Source organism: Elephas maximus, chromosome 4 (genome assembly GCF_024166365.1).
Source record: "Elephas maximus indicus isolate mEleMax1 chromosome 4, mEleMax1 primary haplotype, whole genome shotgun sequence".
Classification (NCBI taxonomy): Eukaryota; Metazoa; Chordata; class Mammalia; order Proboscidea; family Elephantidae; genus Elephas; species Elephas maximus.
The window spans coordinates 62,136,015-62,154,275 of NC_064822.1; the positions used below are offsets into that span (position 1 = coordinate 62,136,015).

Here is an 18,261-nt window from a genome sequence, read left to right on the forward strand (position 1 = left end):
CAGCCTAACCTGGGCAGGGGGAGGACCTCGTTATTTTGGCCCCAGGGGAGCCACTGAAGGAGGATCTTGCCCTTCCGAGGGACCGCGGGAGGTGACGTCCCTGGGCCTCGGTGGGCGCTTCTGGCCGTTTTCGATGTGGCAGCCCGCAATCAGCCAGGATAATGACGAGGCAGGTACAATCTATCTGGTAGCAGCTCCCAGACCCACCTCCCCTCCGCCTCGGACCCTGCTACGTCTCTGTGTCGGGTTTGGCCTGATCAGATAGGCACGTTCTGGCGCTTCTCGGTGTTGAACCAAAATCTCAAACAGTTCCAAGGAATTTGGATGCGTTGAGTCTGGACCCTGGCTGAAAAGTGGAGTGGGTTGCTTATCAGGCACCTGGAATGGCAGGGCAGGGAGGAGACAGACAACTCGTCCCCTCCCCTAATCGCGTGTGAGTCGAAAGGTCCTGGCAAGAGGTGGGTGAGGAGTGGCTGAGATGGCAGGCAGCTAGTGATGGGGGGCATGAGGTGAGATCCGTCACGCAACGGCCCTGGGTGTAGAGGCCTGCGTGGGGCAAGAGCGCAAAACTCGGCTCCCAGGCTCTGGGTTTCTTGTCCATCCCCTTAACTGATTTTTTTCCCCCACTGATATTGATGGCAAATGGGCGAAAGCAAGAAGACTTAACTCGGTAAATTTAGAGAGAACGAGCTCTGAGCAAGCTGGGTCTAACTGGAGGCTAAAATTACCAGCTACTCTTCTGCAAAGTCCAGCTCTGGAAATAAAAGAGATTTTGCCCCTCCACCCATCCTTTTATTCAATTGACTCTACCGATAGGAAATTGAGCCGGTTCTTTCCGTAAGCTAAGAAGAGGTTTGTTTGTTGCCTGCCTTTTCTGCTTCCTGCGCTGTCTCCTGCGTGCAGACTGGTGGGTGCTGGGCGGGTGCTGAGCTGCAGGGCCCGACGGTCCTAATTTGGAAGGAAGGGGCTTAAGGAAAAGTTGGAGACAGGGTGAAACAGGAGGCTCAGATCCATCCCAATCTCCCTCCACGGTCTGACATGCACACACACACACACACACGGTCTGACATGCACACACACACACACAGCCGCCCTTCCCCTGGCCCCGGTGCCCCGTCCCCTCCCCCATACCTCTCTGACTTGACCTCTCTTGACCGCCTGCTCTGCGTCCTCAGTCCTGGTCCCTGGTTCGCTGGGGAGCCTGTGTCCTTGGGAGCGTTCGTGTTGTGGGGTGGGGAAGGAGTGACGGGTGAGCATGGTAGGGGGGTGGGGAAAGATATGAAGCTGGAAGGGTCTGGAGTTTGGAGGAGGGGTTTACACATCAAACCCAAGCCGCCAGAGGAAAGAGCAAAAAAAGACCCTCTGCCTTGTAAAAAAAAAAAAAAAAAAAAAAACAGAAGAAAGGCCAAGATACATTTCTCAAGAAAAGGAACAAATAAGACAGACTGAATACACTGACGTGTAAAATATAGTGAAAAGTTGAATATTTCGTTTTCTTCTGGATCTATAAAAAGGAAATCGTGGGGGTGGGGAGTACTGAAGAATACCGCTAATTTGGAAGTTTGCTTTGTTTTTTTTTTTTTTTTTTTTTTTTTTTTTTTTTAAGAGGGGCTGGAAAAAATGACCCCGTCTGTCTATTGGTCCCCAGATCGAAGTCCTAAGGGAGCTGGGGCTCTGGCATAAGAGGAGCGCGGCAGGCCGGGCACTGGGGCTGGCGGCGCGGCGCGGCGCGGAAGGGGTTAAGTTGCTGAGCGCAGAGCCATCTGGCCGGGTTGGCTGGTTATAACCGCTCAGATTATGTTCTCGGGACTCAGAGTTGAAGGCTCCTCTCCCTACCGAACAGCTCCGCGCACGGCCCCCGCTAGAGATCCCGACGCAACTACTTTCTTTCCTTTTCTTTCTTTTCTTCCTCTCTTTTCTCCCGTGCTGGGTTGTGGCGGCGGAGGGGTGGGGACTTTGAATGACAGAGCTTGAGTCCACCTTTCTCTTCATGTCGACGTCCCTGGAAACAGTCACACGGATGCCATGGTTACTTCTGCCACGGTAAGGGGAGGCGGGCGCGGAGGATGGGCAGATTCGGGGTGCGGGGCCATGTGTGGGGTGATTTTCTAGGGGAGTCGCTCCAGGGGCGGGAGAGCGGGGTCAGCCCCCAACTCCGCACCCCGCCCCACCCCCACTGCGCAGCGCTCACTCACTTTCCCCGGCTTGTGCCTGCCCGAAGTTTGCGCTGGGCTCTGCCGAGCCCGTGGCGCTACGACCCTCCTCCACACACACACGCGCGCGCACACACACACACTCTCTCTCTCACACACGCATACACTCACACACACACACATATACGCCCGCACGCGGGCACCCCTCCCCACCTCCTCCCTCTCGTCCTCCGGCTGCCGGACAAACGGCCCTGAATCTGGGAAAGTGATCAGGTTTAAGGGACCTGGATTAGAAATGGGGGTGGAGGGGAGGGGAAATGGGGACGACGGAGGACAGGAAAGGAATTCAACAGAACTGCTCCCACCTCCCCCCCAACCCCTAGCACGTCTGCTCCTCCTGAGCAGGCTCCCCGCGCATTTTGTAACAAAAGGGGGTGGCCCACCGAACCCGGGAGGGAAAGAGGCAAGGGTGCCGCAGCAGCTTCCCGGCACGCGCCCCGCACCCTGCTCCCCTGCGCGCGGGCCTCTCAGCTCGCCTCCCCGCCCCCCGGACCCGGGCTTGGGCTGGGGGAGGGGACGCGGAGCTCAGGACCAGGACAGTCGCTTCCCAGTTTGGGAAGTTGGGACTCCTTGCGTACCTGCGCTGGAGTCCCCAAACTTCCGCGAAAGCTACTCTCGGAAATGACCCAGTGTCCCCGCTGGTTTTTACTAGCTCCCACCCTGCAGCTACCCCACTCTGGGTGTCTGCGCAGATGTTGGGGTTCCGCGCGCTTCCCGCAGATCTGGAACCCCGCCGGGAAGCGGCGGGCACCGGGGCCCGGAGATCCATGAGGATTTGCCTCGCGGTTTCCCGGAGCCGGTTCTAGGAACTTGAGGCGGAGGTGTGGGAAGGCTGGGAAAGCCGAGGACCGGCGGAGCCAGGTTGGAGTTAAGAGGACCCACAAGGGACCAAATTGCTCCGTTACCCCAGAGATCTGCTCAGTGGTGGATGCCCCTAATGAAATTTGGGACGCTTGGGAGTTGAAGACTCTGGAAAGGAGGTGCGGGCTGGCCTAGGGGCGCGGGTGGACCAGGGGGACACTGCGGGTTGGTTTCCGCAGGAGTAGGTGCGCGGCGAGGAGGCGCAGCTTCTTTGCGGGAGTTTGGCTGCTGCATTCCTCAAGTACACCTCAGACGCACGGAGCTGAGACCCTTGCGCCTAACGTGGGGAGAGCTGTTGACTAGAAAGGGTCATCTCGTTGGATGCGTGGCTCGAGTGCGATCCCAGGTAGAGGAAACACCGAGCAAGACTGCTTCGGCTCGACCTCTGGCGGCGGGCGCGGGCGGCAGGTTCAGGGCCTGTGTCGAGGCGGCTCACTGGACGCAGCCTGTGCGCTGGAGCTCTGCTGGAGAGCTCAGGAGACTCAGCTCCTTGGACTTGTTTAAGTGTGTAAAGAGGGGCGAGTGGGGGTAGGGGGAAGGGAGGGGAGAATAAGAGCGGGTGGGTGTTTCTCCTACAGTCTAGTGTTTGCAACTCTGCCTGATTACAGAATGTGCTGGGAGATCTGCTCTTTAATAAAAGGCTGCTCTCTCCCACCCTGCAGAACAGCAAGTGAGAAAAACTTCTAAGCTGTCTGCTCTCTACATGTCAGGACGGGAGAAAGTTGTAGCATAGACGGAACTTTTCAATGGGTTCTATTTCCAAAAAGAAGAAATTCACGAGCTTACCCAGCCTGCCCGTCTCCCACCAATTGCTTCCTGACATGTACAAAGAAAGTTGAGGGGGTAGAATTCAGTGGATCGCATCCTACCGCCTCCTCCTCGCCGGCCCAAGCACATAGACCTGGGTATAAAGTTGGGAGTGAGGGGGAGATGAAAAGAATGTAGGCTCCTGTGAGCCTTTGGAGGAAAGTTGAAGGGCTAAGGTGTTTGTTGTAGGGAGAGTGTAGGAGATTTCACCTTGGTGAATGCTTGTAACTGGAAGTGGAGAATGTGGCTCTTGGGTGAATGAGGTCTGCTTTCCCCTGGAGGGAGATTGTGAACTCTGAGTGTTCTATTTGGTCAGGGGAGGATGGGGAGGGTTTTTCAAAAATCTCTGTGTGTGAGGGTGTGTGGGTGGGGAGGCAAGAGAGCAGGAGCTGCTTCATGCTCTGTGCACATGGAAGTGTGTGTTTTCCGGGTGTCCGTGGGATGGGCATGTGTGTGAGTAGCGGGCGGTGAGAGCATGTGGAACATAGGTGTAGCTGATGGGAAATCTGCCTGTGAAGGGTGTCAGAGCAGGAGAGATGCAGTGTGAGGAGACAGATGGCGCGTGCATGCCTGCACAGACACATGGAACGGGTGTGGCGTGGGTGGGCTGCTGTGTGTGTGTGTGTGTGTGTGAAAGGTGGACTTGTGTGAAAGGTTGGACGCCTGAGGATTACCAAGGGGATGTGTGTGGGGGACAGGGAAAGATTATCTCTGAGGAGAGCAGAGTGTGAACTTTATGAGAGTACGCTGGGAAATTTGGCTGGGATGGCATTGAGGAAAGAACAGTGGGGGCTCAGACACTTTATGGAGAGGCAAGGCATTTGTAGGAAAACGCTAGGTTGGTGTTGGCCTGTTGTTTTGTTTTGATTTTTGTTTTCCCAAAGAGGAGGGAATTGGAGAAGGCTTCTAGGGGCTGTACTTTTAAAGGGAAATGCCTTGTGTTTTGGCACTGAGTGGGAAGTGGGAGGGATGTGCTTAAGGCTGGAGTGAGTGGAGGAACGTATTTCACATGCCTTGCAGGGATGCATGTTTATAATGTTGTATAATAGGTTTCTTACTTAATAGGAGGATTCAGTGTCACGAATTAATATTAACTATTAATTAAAATTTATGCAATTACTACTGGACGCTGAGTCCAGTGCTGGTACTGGGGCGTGGCACAGTGCCCTGGAAAAAATCCTTCCTGGGGCTCAGCTGACTGCTGCCATTTTGCTGGGAGGAAGGGGGAGTGGGGAGAGTTCCATGCTGGTTGAGGCTCCTTCAAGGGCTGTAATTCAGTTTTGGGGAGATGTTTGTGGATCTTGGGGACCAAAGGGAAATCAGCTTCAAACATATCCGTGATTTTGTAAAAAGAGGGCATAACGATAGGGGTGAGGTATGGATGCATGTGCTAAGGACGGAGCAGGAAAGTGTTGTTGTTTCTTGCAGGGGATGTGGGCTGGGAGAGGGGTCGCAGCACTCCGGGTCAGAATGCAAGGCCCCTGTATATTTAAGGATTGAATTTTTGAGCCTGCGCAGTACCTCTTCACCAACAGGAATGAAGACTTGTTACATGTAGCTGGAGAAGTGGAAAGTGGTGGTCTAGGAAGATGCCATTTGGGGTTGGGAGTGTTTGTTAACCTTTGATGTTTTCTGGTCTACTAATGAAAGGCTAATGTGAGATGTGTGCGTGCCCCCGCATGTGTGCATGCACGCACATGCACGTGCACTTGTGTATGTGTACCTGTGTGTGTGTGAGCTTGCATGTTGCAGGGCTGGGATAAAATAACTGGGAGAAAGCTAGCTAGGGGGATAGCAGGGGTGTATATACCAGCTGTTGTGAGGGGGCAGGGTAAATGTATTTGCAAGGGATTTGTAGTGTCTTAAGAAGGCTGAAAATTGTCTTGGATGCTCAGATGTATATCCTAAGTGAAAAGGGTGAGATAAAAGAAGGGCAACAATTTTGGGGAGCATCTGGGGCTTCATTTGGGGAGTGAGCGGAAAGTGAAGTTGGTTGGACTCATACCCGGAGATAGCTAGTGAGGTGACAGGATCCAGGTGGGGCTAAGGGTGTGTTTTTGTGATGCAAGCACCTGCCTGGCTGGACCAGATGATAGGGAACCCCATCTTATTCAGCTCTGACCATCTGAGGGTACGTTTGGAAGGCTTTTGACTCAGGGCATTTCTGAATTCGTGAAGTTATAGTTGCGGCGTCTTGAGTTTCTACTTTATTTTTTAGGAGAAATTTATTTCTTGAAGAGATAGACCTAGACTCAGGGAACATCTAGCTCAATTGGGGTAATATAGTTTATAAAGAAAATGTTCTACATTCTACTTTAGTGAGTAGCGTCTGGGGTTTTAAAAGCCTGTGAGCAGCTATCTAGGATACTCTACTGGTCTCACCCCTTCAGGAGCAAGGAAGAATGAAGAAAACTAAAGATACAAGGGAAAGATTAGTGCAAAGGACTAATAGACCACATCTGCCATGGCCTCCACCAGACTGAGTCCAGTACAATGAAATGGTGCCTGGCTACCACCACTGACTGCTCTGACAGAGATCACAGTACAGGGTCCTGGACAGAGCTGGAGAAAAATGTAGAACAAAATTCTAACTCTCAAAAAAAGACCAGACTTACTGGCCTGACAGAGACTGGAGAAACCCCAAGAGTATGGCCCTGGACACCCTGTTAGCTCAGTAATGAAGTCACTCCCGAGGTTCACCCTTCAGCCAAAGATTGAAGAGGCCTATAAAACAAGACAAGACTGAAGGGGCACAACAGCCTTGGGGCAAGGGCTAGCAGGCAGGAGGGAACAAGAAAGCTGGTAATAGGGAACCCAGGGTCAAGAAGGGAGTGTGTTCCTAAGTGATGGTGTTCTTAACCAATGTTATAAAACAATATGTGTACTAACTGTTTAATGAGAAACTAGTTTGTCCTGTAAACCTCCATCTAAAATATTATGTACATATGTATTTTATAGATAGATAGACAGACAGATAGATAGACAGATAGAGAGATAAAGAGATAGTTGATAGTTGTCAATAAGAAATTTCTGAAGTAGGGGTGTGGTCATTGGCCAGAAAACCTGGTGTTGGATACTTTTGAGGGCAGTGTGGTGATATGGATAACTCCTGATTGGAAACGCTGAGATTCTAGTCCGGTTCTGAAACCTTGGAGCAGTGTGACTTTGAGAAGTTTTCTAATCTCTTTGACCCTCGGTTTCTCTTTTTGTAAAATGGCACTGCATATGTAAAACTGTAAAATGACTCACTGGGGAGAAAAGTTCACTCCTCTTTTCCCCAATCAAATTTTGGTGGGTTTAGGAGCATAAAGCTTTGCTAGGAGATAAAGCCTAATTGAATACATGTGCTAGCATGTATCTAAACCATTGTAAAAATGGGATTGTACCTGTTTCCCTTTATAAGTTGATAAAATAGTCTTGATGCTCCTCAATCACTGTGTAAATAGAACTTTCTGTAACTGTCTCAGTTTACTCACCCATAAGATGGAGTTAATCAAATGTAGATTATAGTTGATGGACATCCGTATCCATAAAAGGTCTTTGAACAATTCAGAAGAAAGGTGGTCCAAAAATCAATGTTACTCATTGTCAGAGACAGAAATTTTCCTATTCTTTAACGTCAGCTATGCAGACCACAAGGCCAAAACAAATGTGACTTTGAGAACAGAAAATAGTAATTCTCCTTGGTGTAGGCACCATTTGAATAAAAAGAAAAGTCCAGCCACCCTGGGTTACTATCGAGGCCTGTTTTTCTCTAGACTATGGATCCATGACAGGCAAGAGCCTGGTTGGTAAGAAGAGCACATGGACTTTGGATTTGTGTAATTTTGTGTGCCCCATTAAGCCAGTTGGGTACAGCCACTTTTCCCAGAGGTAAAGATGGAGGCACAGAAGGGCAAGGGACCCCAAAGAAACTTCTGATTCCTCCCAGAAGTTAATACATGCTGTCAACTCCTGGCTCAGAGTCCGAATCTCATCCTTGAGTTCAGTGGCCATAAATAGGCAGGTTGCTGTTGTTTGGGGCCAAGTCACTTTCAACTCATTATGACCCTTATGTGCCACAGAATGAAACACTGCCCACTCCTGTGCCATTCTCACAATCCTTGCTATCTTCTAGCCCATTGTTGCAGCCACAGTGTCAAATCATCTCGTTGAGAGTCTTCCTCTTTTTCCTGACCCACTACTTTACCAAGCATGATGTCCTTCTCCAGGGACTGGTCCCACCTGATAACATGTCCAAAGTAGGTGAGATGAAGTCGTGCCATCCTTGCTTCTAAGGTGCATTCTGGCTGTACTTCTTCCAAGATAGATTTGTTCATTTTTCCACAAACCAGAACAAACTAATTGCTGTCAAGTTGATTCGGACTCATAGCGACCCCATAGGACAGAGCAGAACTGCCCCATAGGGTTTCTAAGGAGTGACTGGTGGATTTGAACTGCCAGCCTTCTGATTAGCAGCCAAGCTCATAACCACTGCAAGGTCTGTGGTGTATTCAGTAGTCTTCACCAACAGCATAACTTAAAGGCATCAATTCTTCTTTGGTTTTTCTTATTCATGGTCCAGCTTTTGCATGCATATGAGGTGATTGAAATACCATGGCTTGGGTTAGGAGCACCTTAGTCCTCAAGGTGACCTCTTTGCTTTTTAACACTTTAAAGAGGTCTTTTGCAGCAGATTTGCCCAAGGCAGTAGGCAGGAGCTAAACTATTTCCACGAGGCACTAAACTAATTCTGTTGTTTTTCTTGGTGAGATTGGGCCAATTAAGTTGATTGGAAGAGGTCACTGCTGATGGGCCTCACATTCCCCAGGTGGGACAGGCCAACAGAGTTTAATTACATAACATTTCCCATCTCTGCAGTTCCATTCCCAAATGTATGAGACGTTCCAGCCTCTCCTCGTCCCTTCTGTAGGATGGCTACCGAAGCAGGTGGTTTCCTCTGCAGGCTTCTCCAAACCTTCTCCGGAGCGTTTCCTTGCTCCCACCTGAACATGAGGGAATGTAAACCCTCATGTTGACTGGAAATGAGGGAGGGAATTCAGGCCAACACAGAAGATCTTTAATACCCTCCATCCAGCTTCAAGATCTTACTAGCTACTGTTTTACTCATTATGAGGCAGGCAATTTTTGGCATTGGAGATGTTGAACTAGTGACCATTGCTAAAGTTTTATATTTAGTTTTATTTAAAATTGAGTTTGTTGGAGAAGGACCAAATCTACTGTAGACAAGCCTTAGCCCCATGTGGTGCTGCTGCTAAGGCCTGTGGATGTACTTTGTGCATGGACAGGTGTGTACAGAGTTGAGGGAACCACGAGATGTGCGCATGCATGCTAGCAGACACATGAGCACAGGAGCAGCCCGGGGTACGCAGGAGGCATTGGTAGAGCTCATTTTATGGGTGGCAGATAACGTGAGCACTTGAATCAGATTGAATTGTCGTTGTATTACTTCTTGTGTTCGTCCTGTGAGGTGACCAGGTATGAGAACCTGGATACCTTACGAATGGGCCAAAAAACCAAAAAAACTAAACCAGTTAGTTGCCTTTGCGTCAACTCTGGCTCATGAGCACCCCGTGTGTGTCAGAGCTGAACTGCACTCCGTAGGGTTTTCATTGGCTGATTTTTCAGAAGTAGATTGTCAGGCCTTTCTTCCAGTATACTGCTGGTGGGTGGATTCCCACTGTCAATCTTTCTATTAGTAGCTGAGTGCAAACCGTTTGTGCCACCAAGGGATCAGCAAGAGCGGGCCAATGCATGGGAAAAGTTGGAGCAGCTTCTTTCAGATCATTTGTATATGGGGATGTGTGAGCTTTTAAAAAAGTATAAGGCCAGTGTAAATAGTACCTCACCCTTGCCAGGACAGATTTCTAGACAAAGGCTGGACAGAGAAGCCTTTGCAGAGAACTCATTTTAGAACCTGTGGGAACACATGCAAATGGACCAAGATTTTTTTTTTAATTTTTGTTATGGGGTGGATGATTTTCCATAACTTAGCCTTTCAGTCTACCTAATAAATACCAGAGCCTGGATATTGCATGCAACCTCAGATGGTCAGAACGCATTTGCTATTTGATATCCTCATTAGTGCCATGGTCCTCATCAAACAGTCTTAATTGGGACTACTGAAAGCTGACTGTGGCTCTCAGAATCCTCACAGAAAGAACTCCCTTAGTCCAATGGTGGTTTAGCTGGGAAAGAACAGATTTTAAAGTGAAATTTGGTGTGGTCTGCTGTGATTGCTCACTTTTTAGCAGTATCTCCAGAGAAGACATTTTTTGAGCCCCAAGTCCTTTATGGATTTGTTCAGTTGGATATTGAGAGGATTAAGATTTTCTCGCATTCACGGCCTGATCTATAGGAATAAAAGGTCACTTATTGGTCTTAAAAGATCCCAGGCCAAGATGATCTTAAGCGGAAGTGAGGAGCAAAAAGCTCCATGACTTGGAGGTGGGGAGCCAGGCCCAAGAACTAGCTCTGTCACTAATAAGCTGTGGTTGTATGACCGTGGGTATTGTCTCCAGGCCTTTATTCCCCCATCTGTAAATGAAGGGCTTGAATAAGGAGATCTCGAAGTCTCACGCCAGCTCCACCATCCTAGGATTCTGCGGTATCCCTAAACTCCCACTCCATCAGTGCTAATATTCCTTGCTCAGAGGGCATCTTGGCACACCCTTAGTGAGCTCCAGTTTTTATCTTTGAGAAACAGCTAAGTCGAAGGAGACAGGCATGTAAAGAATTTGCCATAGTCTTTAGTTTTGGCCAAGAATGCTCATGATGTTAGCCTAAAAGGTGTGTGCCTAGCTGAAAAATGTTGAGTTTCACTTTCTGGTAGGCTTGGTGCTAACCATTTAACTTCTATGTGAATACTTTTCAGTGTCATTGTTTCTGACAAAGGTAAACACCCTCCTTTAAGGTGATGATGATGATAGTTAACATTTGAGAACTTCTTGAGTGCCAGGCATTATTACTACGTGGCATTATCTAAATGCTTAAGATAACCCCATTTACAGACAGGAAAACTGAAGTTCCATGAGAAGTAATATGCCTGTGGTCACACAACCAGATGTTGATGAACTGGCTTTTCCATCCTGAAGCCTGTGAATATCGCAAGTCTACCACCACCTGCCAGTCATTCAGATTCTGTTTTCTTTGTTCTATGATGTCAACCAGATGGGAGCTGGTTTGATAGCCTTTTACAGAGTTTGTCACCTCACAGTTTAACCTGCTCCACTGGAAGTTTCCTTTTAATGTGTAAGACAAATGTTTAAGTTTTTTAGCCACCTGCTGGCAAGCATGTGTCAGGTCTGTCTTAACTTCCAAACACCCTCCCCCTTGACTTCCCCTTCTGTGGACAAGGGAAACTGCCCTTCCAGAATGGGGGTATTGATTTGAGCCACTGCTGCCTTCTTGTAAACACTATTAGACTGGAGCTGGACATCTAGTTTTGATCCACAAGCCCATGAGACATGGTAGGTCCCAGCATTCTTGAGTCCTGGGATGAGGCTTGCACGAAATCAAATTAAAAAAAACACATGAGTGGAGAACATGAGATCTGTCTCTTCAGAGTCTGGAAAATGGCTTTCTCTGATAGGTTGGGAAACTTCCACAAATTGCCCTCCGTTTAGAATGCTGCCAAAGTTATGGTAGGTCTCTTGCTGGGAAGTTAGCAGTAGTGGTTACTACTACTGCTAGTGACTGGGGTCCCCAGGGACTACTGAAGAGCCAAGTAGCTAGCGTAGATTCCCCCCAGCCCTGGCATTTGCCTATTACGTGCCATTCTATGGGCAGTACCAGAAGTCTGGAAGCCAAGGAACTTCTGCGGTAGTTGTTGCCTTCTTTGAAGGGCGTGACTGAAGGTCTTTTTTCTCCCACCACTGACCCCCGGCACCACCACTGCCACAGATTATCTTCAAGGCAATTAATGAGAGATGGCTCTGTTCTGTTACTTGAAGGTGTTTGCAATGCATGAATAAATGAATAAATGCAAAGCACCAACTCAAAGCCTGTTACATTTAAAGACTCAAAAAAAAGTACTTTTTTTTTTAAACAAAGTTTCACATGTAGGGTGATGCGTTTTTATGTAGAGGATATAGCTCTATTTTTTGTTTTTGATGACAGCCCCAAACCCAAACCCATTGTCATTAAGTCAATTCCGACTCATAGTGACGTTATAGGTCAGAGTAGAACAGCCTCATAGGGTTTCCAAGGCTGTAAATCTTTATGGAAGTAGACTGCCACATCTTTCTCCTGAGGAGCCGCTGGTGGGTTCGAACTGCTGACCTTTCTGTTAGTGGCCAAGCGCTTAAACACTGCACCACCAGGGCTCCTTTTGATGACAACTGTGTCCCTGCAATTTACTACCCTCCTCCCTCTCTTTTCTAGACCTAAGACCCCAGCTTTTAAAATGTTCTTGGTACATTTAAAAATATCCTCCCCCTCTGGCTCCAAACTATTCCTCGGGGAATATGTTTCAAGTTCTCAGTCTGGGATTAGTTCCATCCTGTGTCTAGCAGACCTGCTCCTGATGGGTCATAGGACACATTCCCTGCCTCCACTGGGTTCAAGAAGAAAATGAGGACCTGACTTCCCTGCGAGTGTGTTCCTTGATTGGGAAGGAGCCCAGTTCTCTGACACCCAGCTCCCCAAGTTGATCAGCTTACCACATTTCTTCCTGCAAAGGACTCAAACTACCTGCGCGAATCTGAGCAAATTACTTTGCCACCATGGACCTGTTTCTTCTTCTGGTAAAGGATGGAGTCAGGCTCACTAGAGGGTCAACAAGGGCTCTACCAGTTGTCACAGTTCAGGTTTTCTGAGATTCTGCTGTTCTCTAAACCTCACTGTGGCCCATGCCTGGGATTTCCAGGTATTTCTGCTGTCCTGGAGGACTTATGTACAGAAATGCAGAGGAGGTGGAGGAGGAAATTAAGTTATGTGATGCCAGATAAGTTATTGAACATATGGATGAGTGTATGTTTATAAAATGTTGAAGAAAGAAGCTTGCCAGATTTGTGGCAGATCTGGGATTAGAAGTTGGAAGCATGGGGAGAGGCTTATATGGGATAAAACTGTCTGTGGGTAACTGAGTTCAGTAAGCTAAATCAGAAAGATTCTGACCTATGAGCAGGGAGACGAGACTCCATGCCTAACTTTACCAGAGACTAACTGTACAATTTTGGGAAGTCTCTAAAGCACGCAAGGTCTCACTTTCCTCATCCAGTAAATGAGAGAGTTAGGGGCTACTGGCTTAGATGACCTCTAAAGTCTTTCCTGCTTCATCATTAAATTGTAGAAATTGGGGACTAGTAGGAAAACCTGGATGGATGGATGGATGGATGGATGGATGGATGGATGGATGGATGGATGGATGGATGGATGGATGGATGGATGGATGGATGGATGGATGGATGGATGGATGGATGGATGGATGGATGGATGGATGGATGGATGGATGGATGGATGGATGGATGGATGGATGGATGGATGGATGGATGGATGGATGGATGGATGGATGGATGGATGGATGGGTGGATGGGTGGATGGGTGGGTGGATGGATAAGGGGATACCCTCAACTGGCTTAAATGTAGAGAAAAATATCTTCCATAGAATAATACAGTGATAGAGAGGTACATGTATTCTTGAAATTGAGATGACAACAGGGTGTAGATTCTGTGTGTATGTTGTGTTTGAAATGCTCTTTCCTCTTTACTTGCTGATGAACTTGAAATCATCCTTCACATCCTTGGTTAACCATTGCCACCTCTAGAAAGCCTCTCTGTATTCCCCATGCAACCTGCCCTACCCACTCCCAGCTTCCCTATGTTATACCACTTAGCAGCCTGTGTTTTATTTGCGTTCTTATGTTCTCACTAGAATATGAGCCCAGCAAGAAAGGAATCTGGTCTTTTTATCTTGGTGTCCCCCAAAACCTTCTGCCACAGAAATTTGTTGGATAAATGAGTGCACGACTGGCCATCCTTGAGCTCAGATGGTCCAAGGTAATAGGACAGCCCCAGGAAACTGGGTCAGAGAGGGGACAGGCCTTGCCAATGCTACCAAGCCATGTTCTCTGCATGTCCACCTTGGCTTGCCCTGAGACTGAAGTTATGAATGCTCACTGCCTCATCTCCGGGAAAAGTTGCCCTTGTTCTCTTTTGAGACTCTCCCACCCTGTGTCTTACCCTGCCTAAGTCTTCTGCAGATTTGGGCTCTTGGTCACAGGAGAATTGGGTGTCATTGTGTGTGAATCAGGACAATCCCTCTCTTGACTCCAGAAAGCAGCGCAAATCACATTTTAAAAAATTATTCAGTAAGCATCCTCTTGGTGGCTGTTAAGGATCAGGTACTGTGCTGGATATCAAAGAAGAAGCAAAGATGAATGATGTGTCCCTGGCCTCAGGGCCTACACACTGGTGAGGGAGACAGACAGGCACAATCATTTCAAGGGCGGGGAAATGTGAGTGTGAGATGGAGTGCAGGGTTCCCAGTAGAAGTTTTGGTTTTTGGCGTGTTCAAGGGTGACGGAGACTCCTCTTGATTCAGGAGCTGGTTGATTGGTCCATAAACAGCCTTCACTTCTATAGGACAGTATCTTTTCTCATCACTGAGTTCCCAATGCCAACCCAAGGCCAGGGTGATGGAGTTTAAGCCCCTCGTGATGTGAGCCCTTCCTTCTTCACGAGGAGACTTTTGGGAAGATCCATGTTGAACTAGTGTTGGGGCTCACTGGATTTGTAGGTATGCTCCCAGTATACCTTTGAGAAGTATCCCTGCCAAGAACATGACTTTAGGCAGCACTGTTGTTGTGTGCCATCGATTCTATTGTGATTCATAGCGACCCTATAGGACAGAGTAGAACTGCCCCATAGAGTTTTCTGGGCTGAAATTTTTACTGGAGCTGATCACCATGTCTTTTCTCCCTCAGAGTGGCTGGTGGGTTCGAATTGCCGACTTTTTAGTTAGCCGAATGCTTAACCATTGTGCCTCCAGGGCTCCTTATTGCTGTTAGGTACCATCAAGGTCAAGTCAGTTTTGTCTCATAGTGACCCCATGTGACACAGGAGAACTAACTGCCCCGTAGGGTTTTCTAGGCTGTGTGGAGCCTCTGGGTGAGTTGGAACCACCTTTCAGTTAGCAGCTGAGCGCTTAAGCGTTGTGCCACCAGGGCTTCTTGTAGTCAGCACTAGGGAGGTGCATCTGCCTAAGGCCCTTAAGTGCTGCTTCTCCCTCTTTCCCTCTCTGCACTGGGTGTCCTGGCTCTGTGGCCACTTCAGACGCAGCGACAGACTGCCATCTACTGTCCACTTCTGTCCTCTGAGTCCCTTCTGCTCTGTGAGCTCCTTGGCTTTTATGTTTCTTTTCAGCATCCTGTTTTTAATTGGTCCAGACACCAGAAGAAATAGACACTGAATCCTTATTTAAAAATTTCTTTAGAGTTTTGAAGGGGAAGTTTAAAAAAATGTAAGTAACTTATCTGTTAGAAATTTTTTTTGTCTGCTTAACAGAGGTGTTATTTTAAGGGGACCTCCCTGCCCTTACTGATGATTCTGCCTAACCACACTATGTGGAATACCAAAAGGTAAAAGGTATGGCCTTGCCTTCAACATGACCCTTGGATGGCACCGATGGTTAAGCACTTAGTAGCTAACTAAAGGGTTGGAGATTCACGTCCACCCAAAGGTGCCTTGGAAGAAAAGTGTGGCAATCTGCTTCTGAAAAAAATCAGCCATTGAAAACCCTGTGGAGCACAGTTCTATTTTCACACACATGGAGTCGCTACGAGTTGGAATCGACTCAATGGCAACTGGTTTACTGGGTACCTTCAAGAACTTTCTAGGCTAGTTGGGAGCAGAGGACAGATTTGCAGATAAATAGACAACAGGATGTGGCAGTACTTGCCTGTTGAATTGCTGCAGGAGCTTGGAGGAAGGGGAAGTCCTTGTAGACTGGGGTGACGAGAATGGGCAGCATGACCTAAGTAGTGGGATGTCCTGCAACAGGCTCTAACTGGGGGTCTGAGGCCTAGAAGGCCTGAACTCCAGTCCTCGTTCTGTCACCAACCTTCCCAGCGACTAGGGTCCTTAGGCTCCTCATCCCTCAAATGAAGCTGCAGGTCTGGCTGTTGTCTGAGGGCCCTGTCTCTGCATTAGGTACCTCACTTGGAAGAAAGGTGGGAGGCGGCTTCCTGGTTTCCAGCTAGTCAAGGAGCGTTAAAGCTGGAGTCCATGGACCCCACTTGGATTCTGGAGAGGGATGGGCACCTCAATTTGTGATCCTGTCCTGACAGCTCATCACACAGCAGGAGAGAGGACTTCCCTAGAGAAATTTAGGGTGCTGTATAGCTTCTGCCATGATACTTCTTTCCATATCTCTTCTGAACTTTCCTTCCAAAAATACATCTGCAAGGTACTTGAGTCCAAGATGATTCCCCAAAAACAAATTGTTTCAGTACCTTAGTGTTGTTCATAGCTTAAGTCTAAGATTCCTTCAAGTTAGAATTCATTCTACAGTTACTTTTATGAAGGTTTTATGTTTTGTTTTACTTTATTTTAATATCTGAGACATTTTGGTGGCTGTGGAGTAAAATAAGAATAAAGTTGTTTTTCATAACTCCCTCCCTCATTCTCTCTTTATCTCTTGTTTTCAAAGCACTTAAATTATCACCGCGAAAATCTCCAGTGTGTTTATTTCATGTTCTTGTCTTTTGATGTGTGTGTGTGCGCGTGCGCAAGAGAAAAAGAGAGAGGGCACACAAGAAAGATATTTTAGGTTGTGGTCTATTAGCAAGTCTAGGAAATCAAGTTGAATTGGGGTTGGGTTACTGGTAGAGAGACCTCAGCTCGTCACTCTAATCCTCTGACATTTCCTTTTTTCTTTTTGGCTCTTGCTACAAATCATGAATATCTTCCCACTCCTCCCTTCAGTGTTTACATCTTCTCTCGGGGCTGCTGTATAAAGTTACCGTCTGTCTGCAACGAGTCTTCTGAGTTCTTTGGGGGACCGCTTGACAGAGGCACAGTTAAGGATAGAGCCATTAGAGAAGATCAGGCTTTGACTGAGAGGAAAAACAATGTTGCCGGTTGGAGAAAGATTCTAGTAGTTTATCACATGTATCACCTGTCTTCCTGTGTCAATGATGCTGTCTGTGACTATTGTCTAGAAAGAAATAGTGAGCAGGGACTGGGATAGCGACAGAAAGAGAAATTCTTCCAAGACCAACCGATGTGAAGGGAGATAATCAGTGCCCAGCAGTATACACAGAGTCAGACAACCCCAGGAAATGACTGGGAAATTGTATGATGGCTTGTGATATAATTTGTAATCGTTGGCCAAATTAAGAGGAAATGGGGGGAAGAGAATTCCAGGTAGAGGAGGCAGTGTGGGAAAAGGCCCCAAGGGGAGAACAAACAGGGTGTGCTTAAAGAACGGAAAGAAGTCCAGGGTTGATGGTGCACAGAGTGCCAGGGTGGGATAAGGTGCAGTGAGGTGGAAAGGTAAGCAGGAGGCTACAGAGAGTTTGCTCTTTACCCCAGGGTGATGGGGAGCTGTTGAGGGCTTGGGAGGAGGCTTTTGCTTTTAAAAAGATCATTCTGGCTGCAATGTGGACAATGCTTCTTAACAAATAGTTCTTCAATGCAAGAAAGAATGACTGGATGCTTGGATTGATGGAAGAATGAATGAATTTAGTGAGCAAATGAATGAATGAGCCATATGGGGAGAGTAGCAAGCACGATTTAATCTCGGGGTTACCCTGACCAGTGGTGACCCGAAGGGAATTATCCCAGCCTGGAGGATGCCACCATACATTGATTAGAGTGACTCTGGCAGTGGGAAAACTGGAATGAAAATAGTAATCCTTAATGCTGAGAATTTAGAGTGGTTGGCAGTGGGGGATCTCTCAACCTTTTTCCTTCTGTCCATTTCCATCCTAATTTGATCTAATTCAGGAGCAGAAAATGAAACCCACTTTTGGAGTTACCTCCCGGAAAATCTGAAAACGTAAGGGGGCTGCTTGTATTGTAGACCTTTTCGTAGGCTCACAGTGGAATGTGGACAGATGCTAAGGTTTGGGGGGCACCTGAGGAGGCTCCAGATTCTTGGGCAGCAGAACTCTACCCATAGATGATTCCTATGGATTGAAGTGTGTGTGTGTTTCAGACTCTCCTGTTAATTACCAAATCCCACAGGATTTCTCTTGCCAGTAGTAGATCTCTGTAGTTTCTTGCAGGGCCATGTTGCTTAGCATACATAAGGAAATGTATGTGAGAATGACCCAGACAGACAGCTGGAATGCTACCCGGCACTTTAGGACACAGGAACTCAAGAACTCACCTTGGTAAAGCCAGAACGAGCCAAGGAGGAGCCTTGAGGGTCATCACA

At 47.8% G+C, this 18,261-nt stretch overlaps 1 protein-coding gene across 1 annotated transcript in view; it reads left to right on the forward strand.

The window, feature by feature from the left end:
• The first annotated feature begins 1,842 nt into the window (after positions 1-1,842).
• Positions 1,843-18,261, forward strand: part of NTF3 (neurotrophin 3) — a 78,163-nt gene continuing 61,744 nt past the window's right edge. Inside the window, exon 1 of the mRNA XM_049882252.1 lies at positions 1,843-2,043. Coding sequence (XP_049738209.1) covers positions 2,026-2,043 — 18 coding nt within the window. The 5' untranslated portion in view covers positions 1,843-2,025. The remainder of the gene's footprint in view (positions 2,044-18,261) is intronic.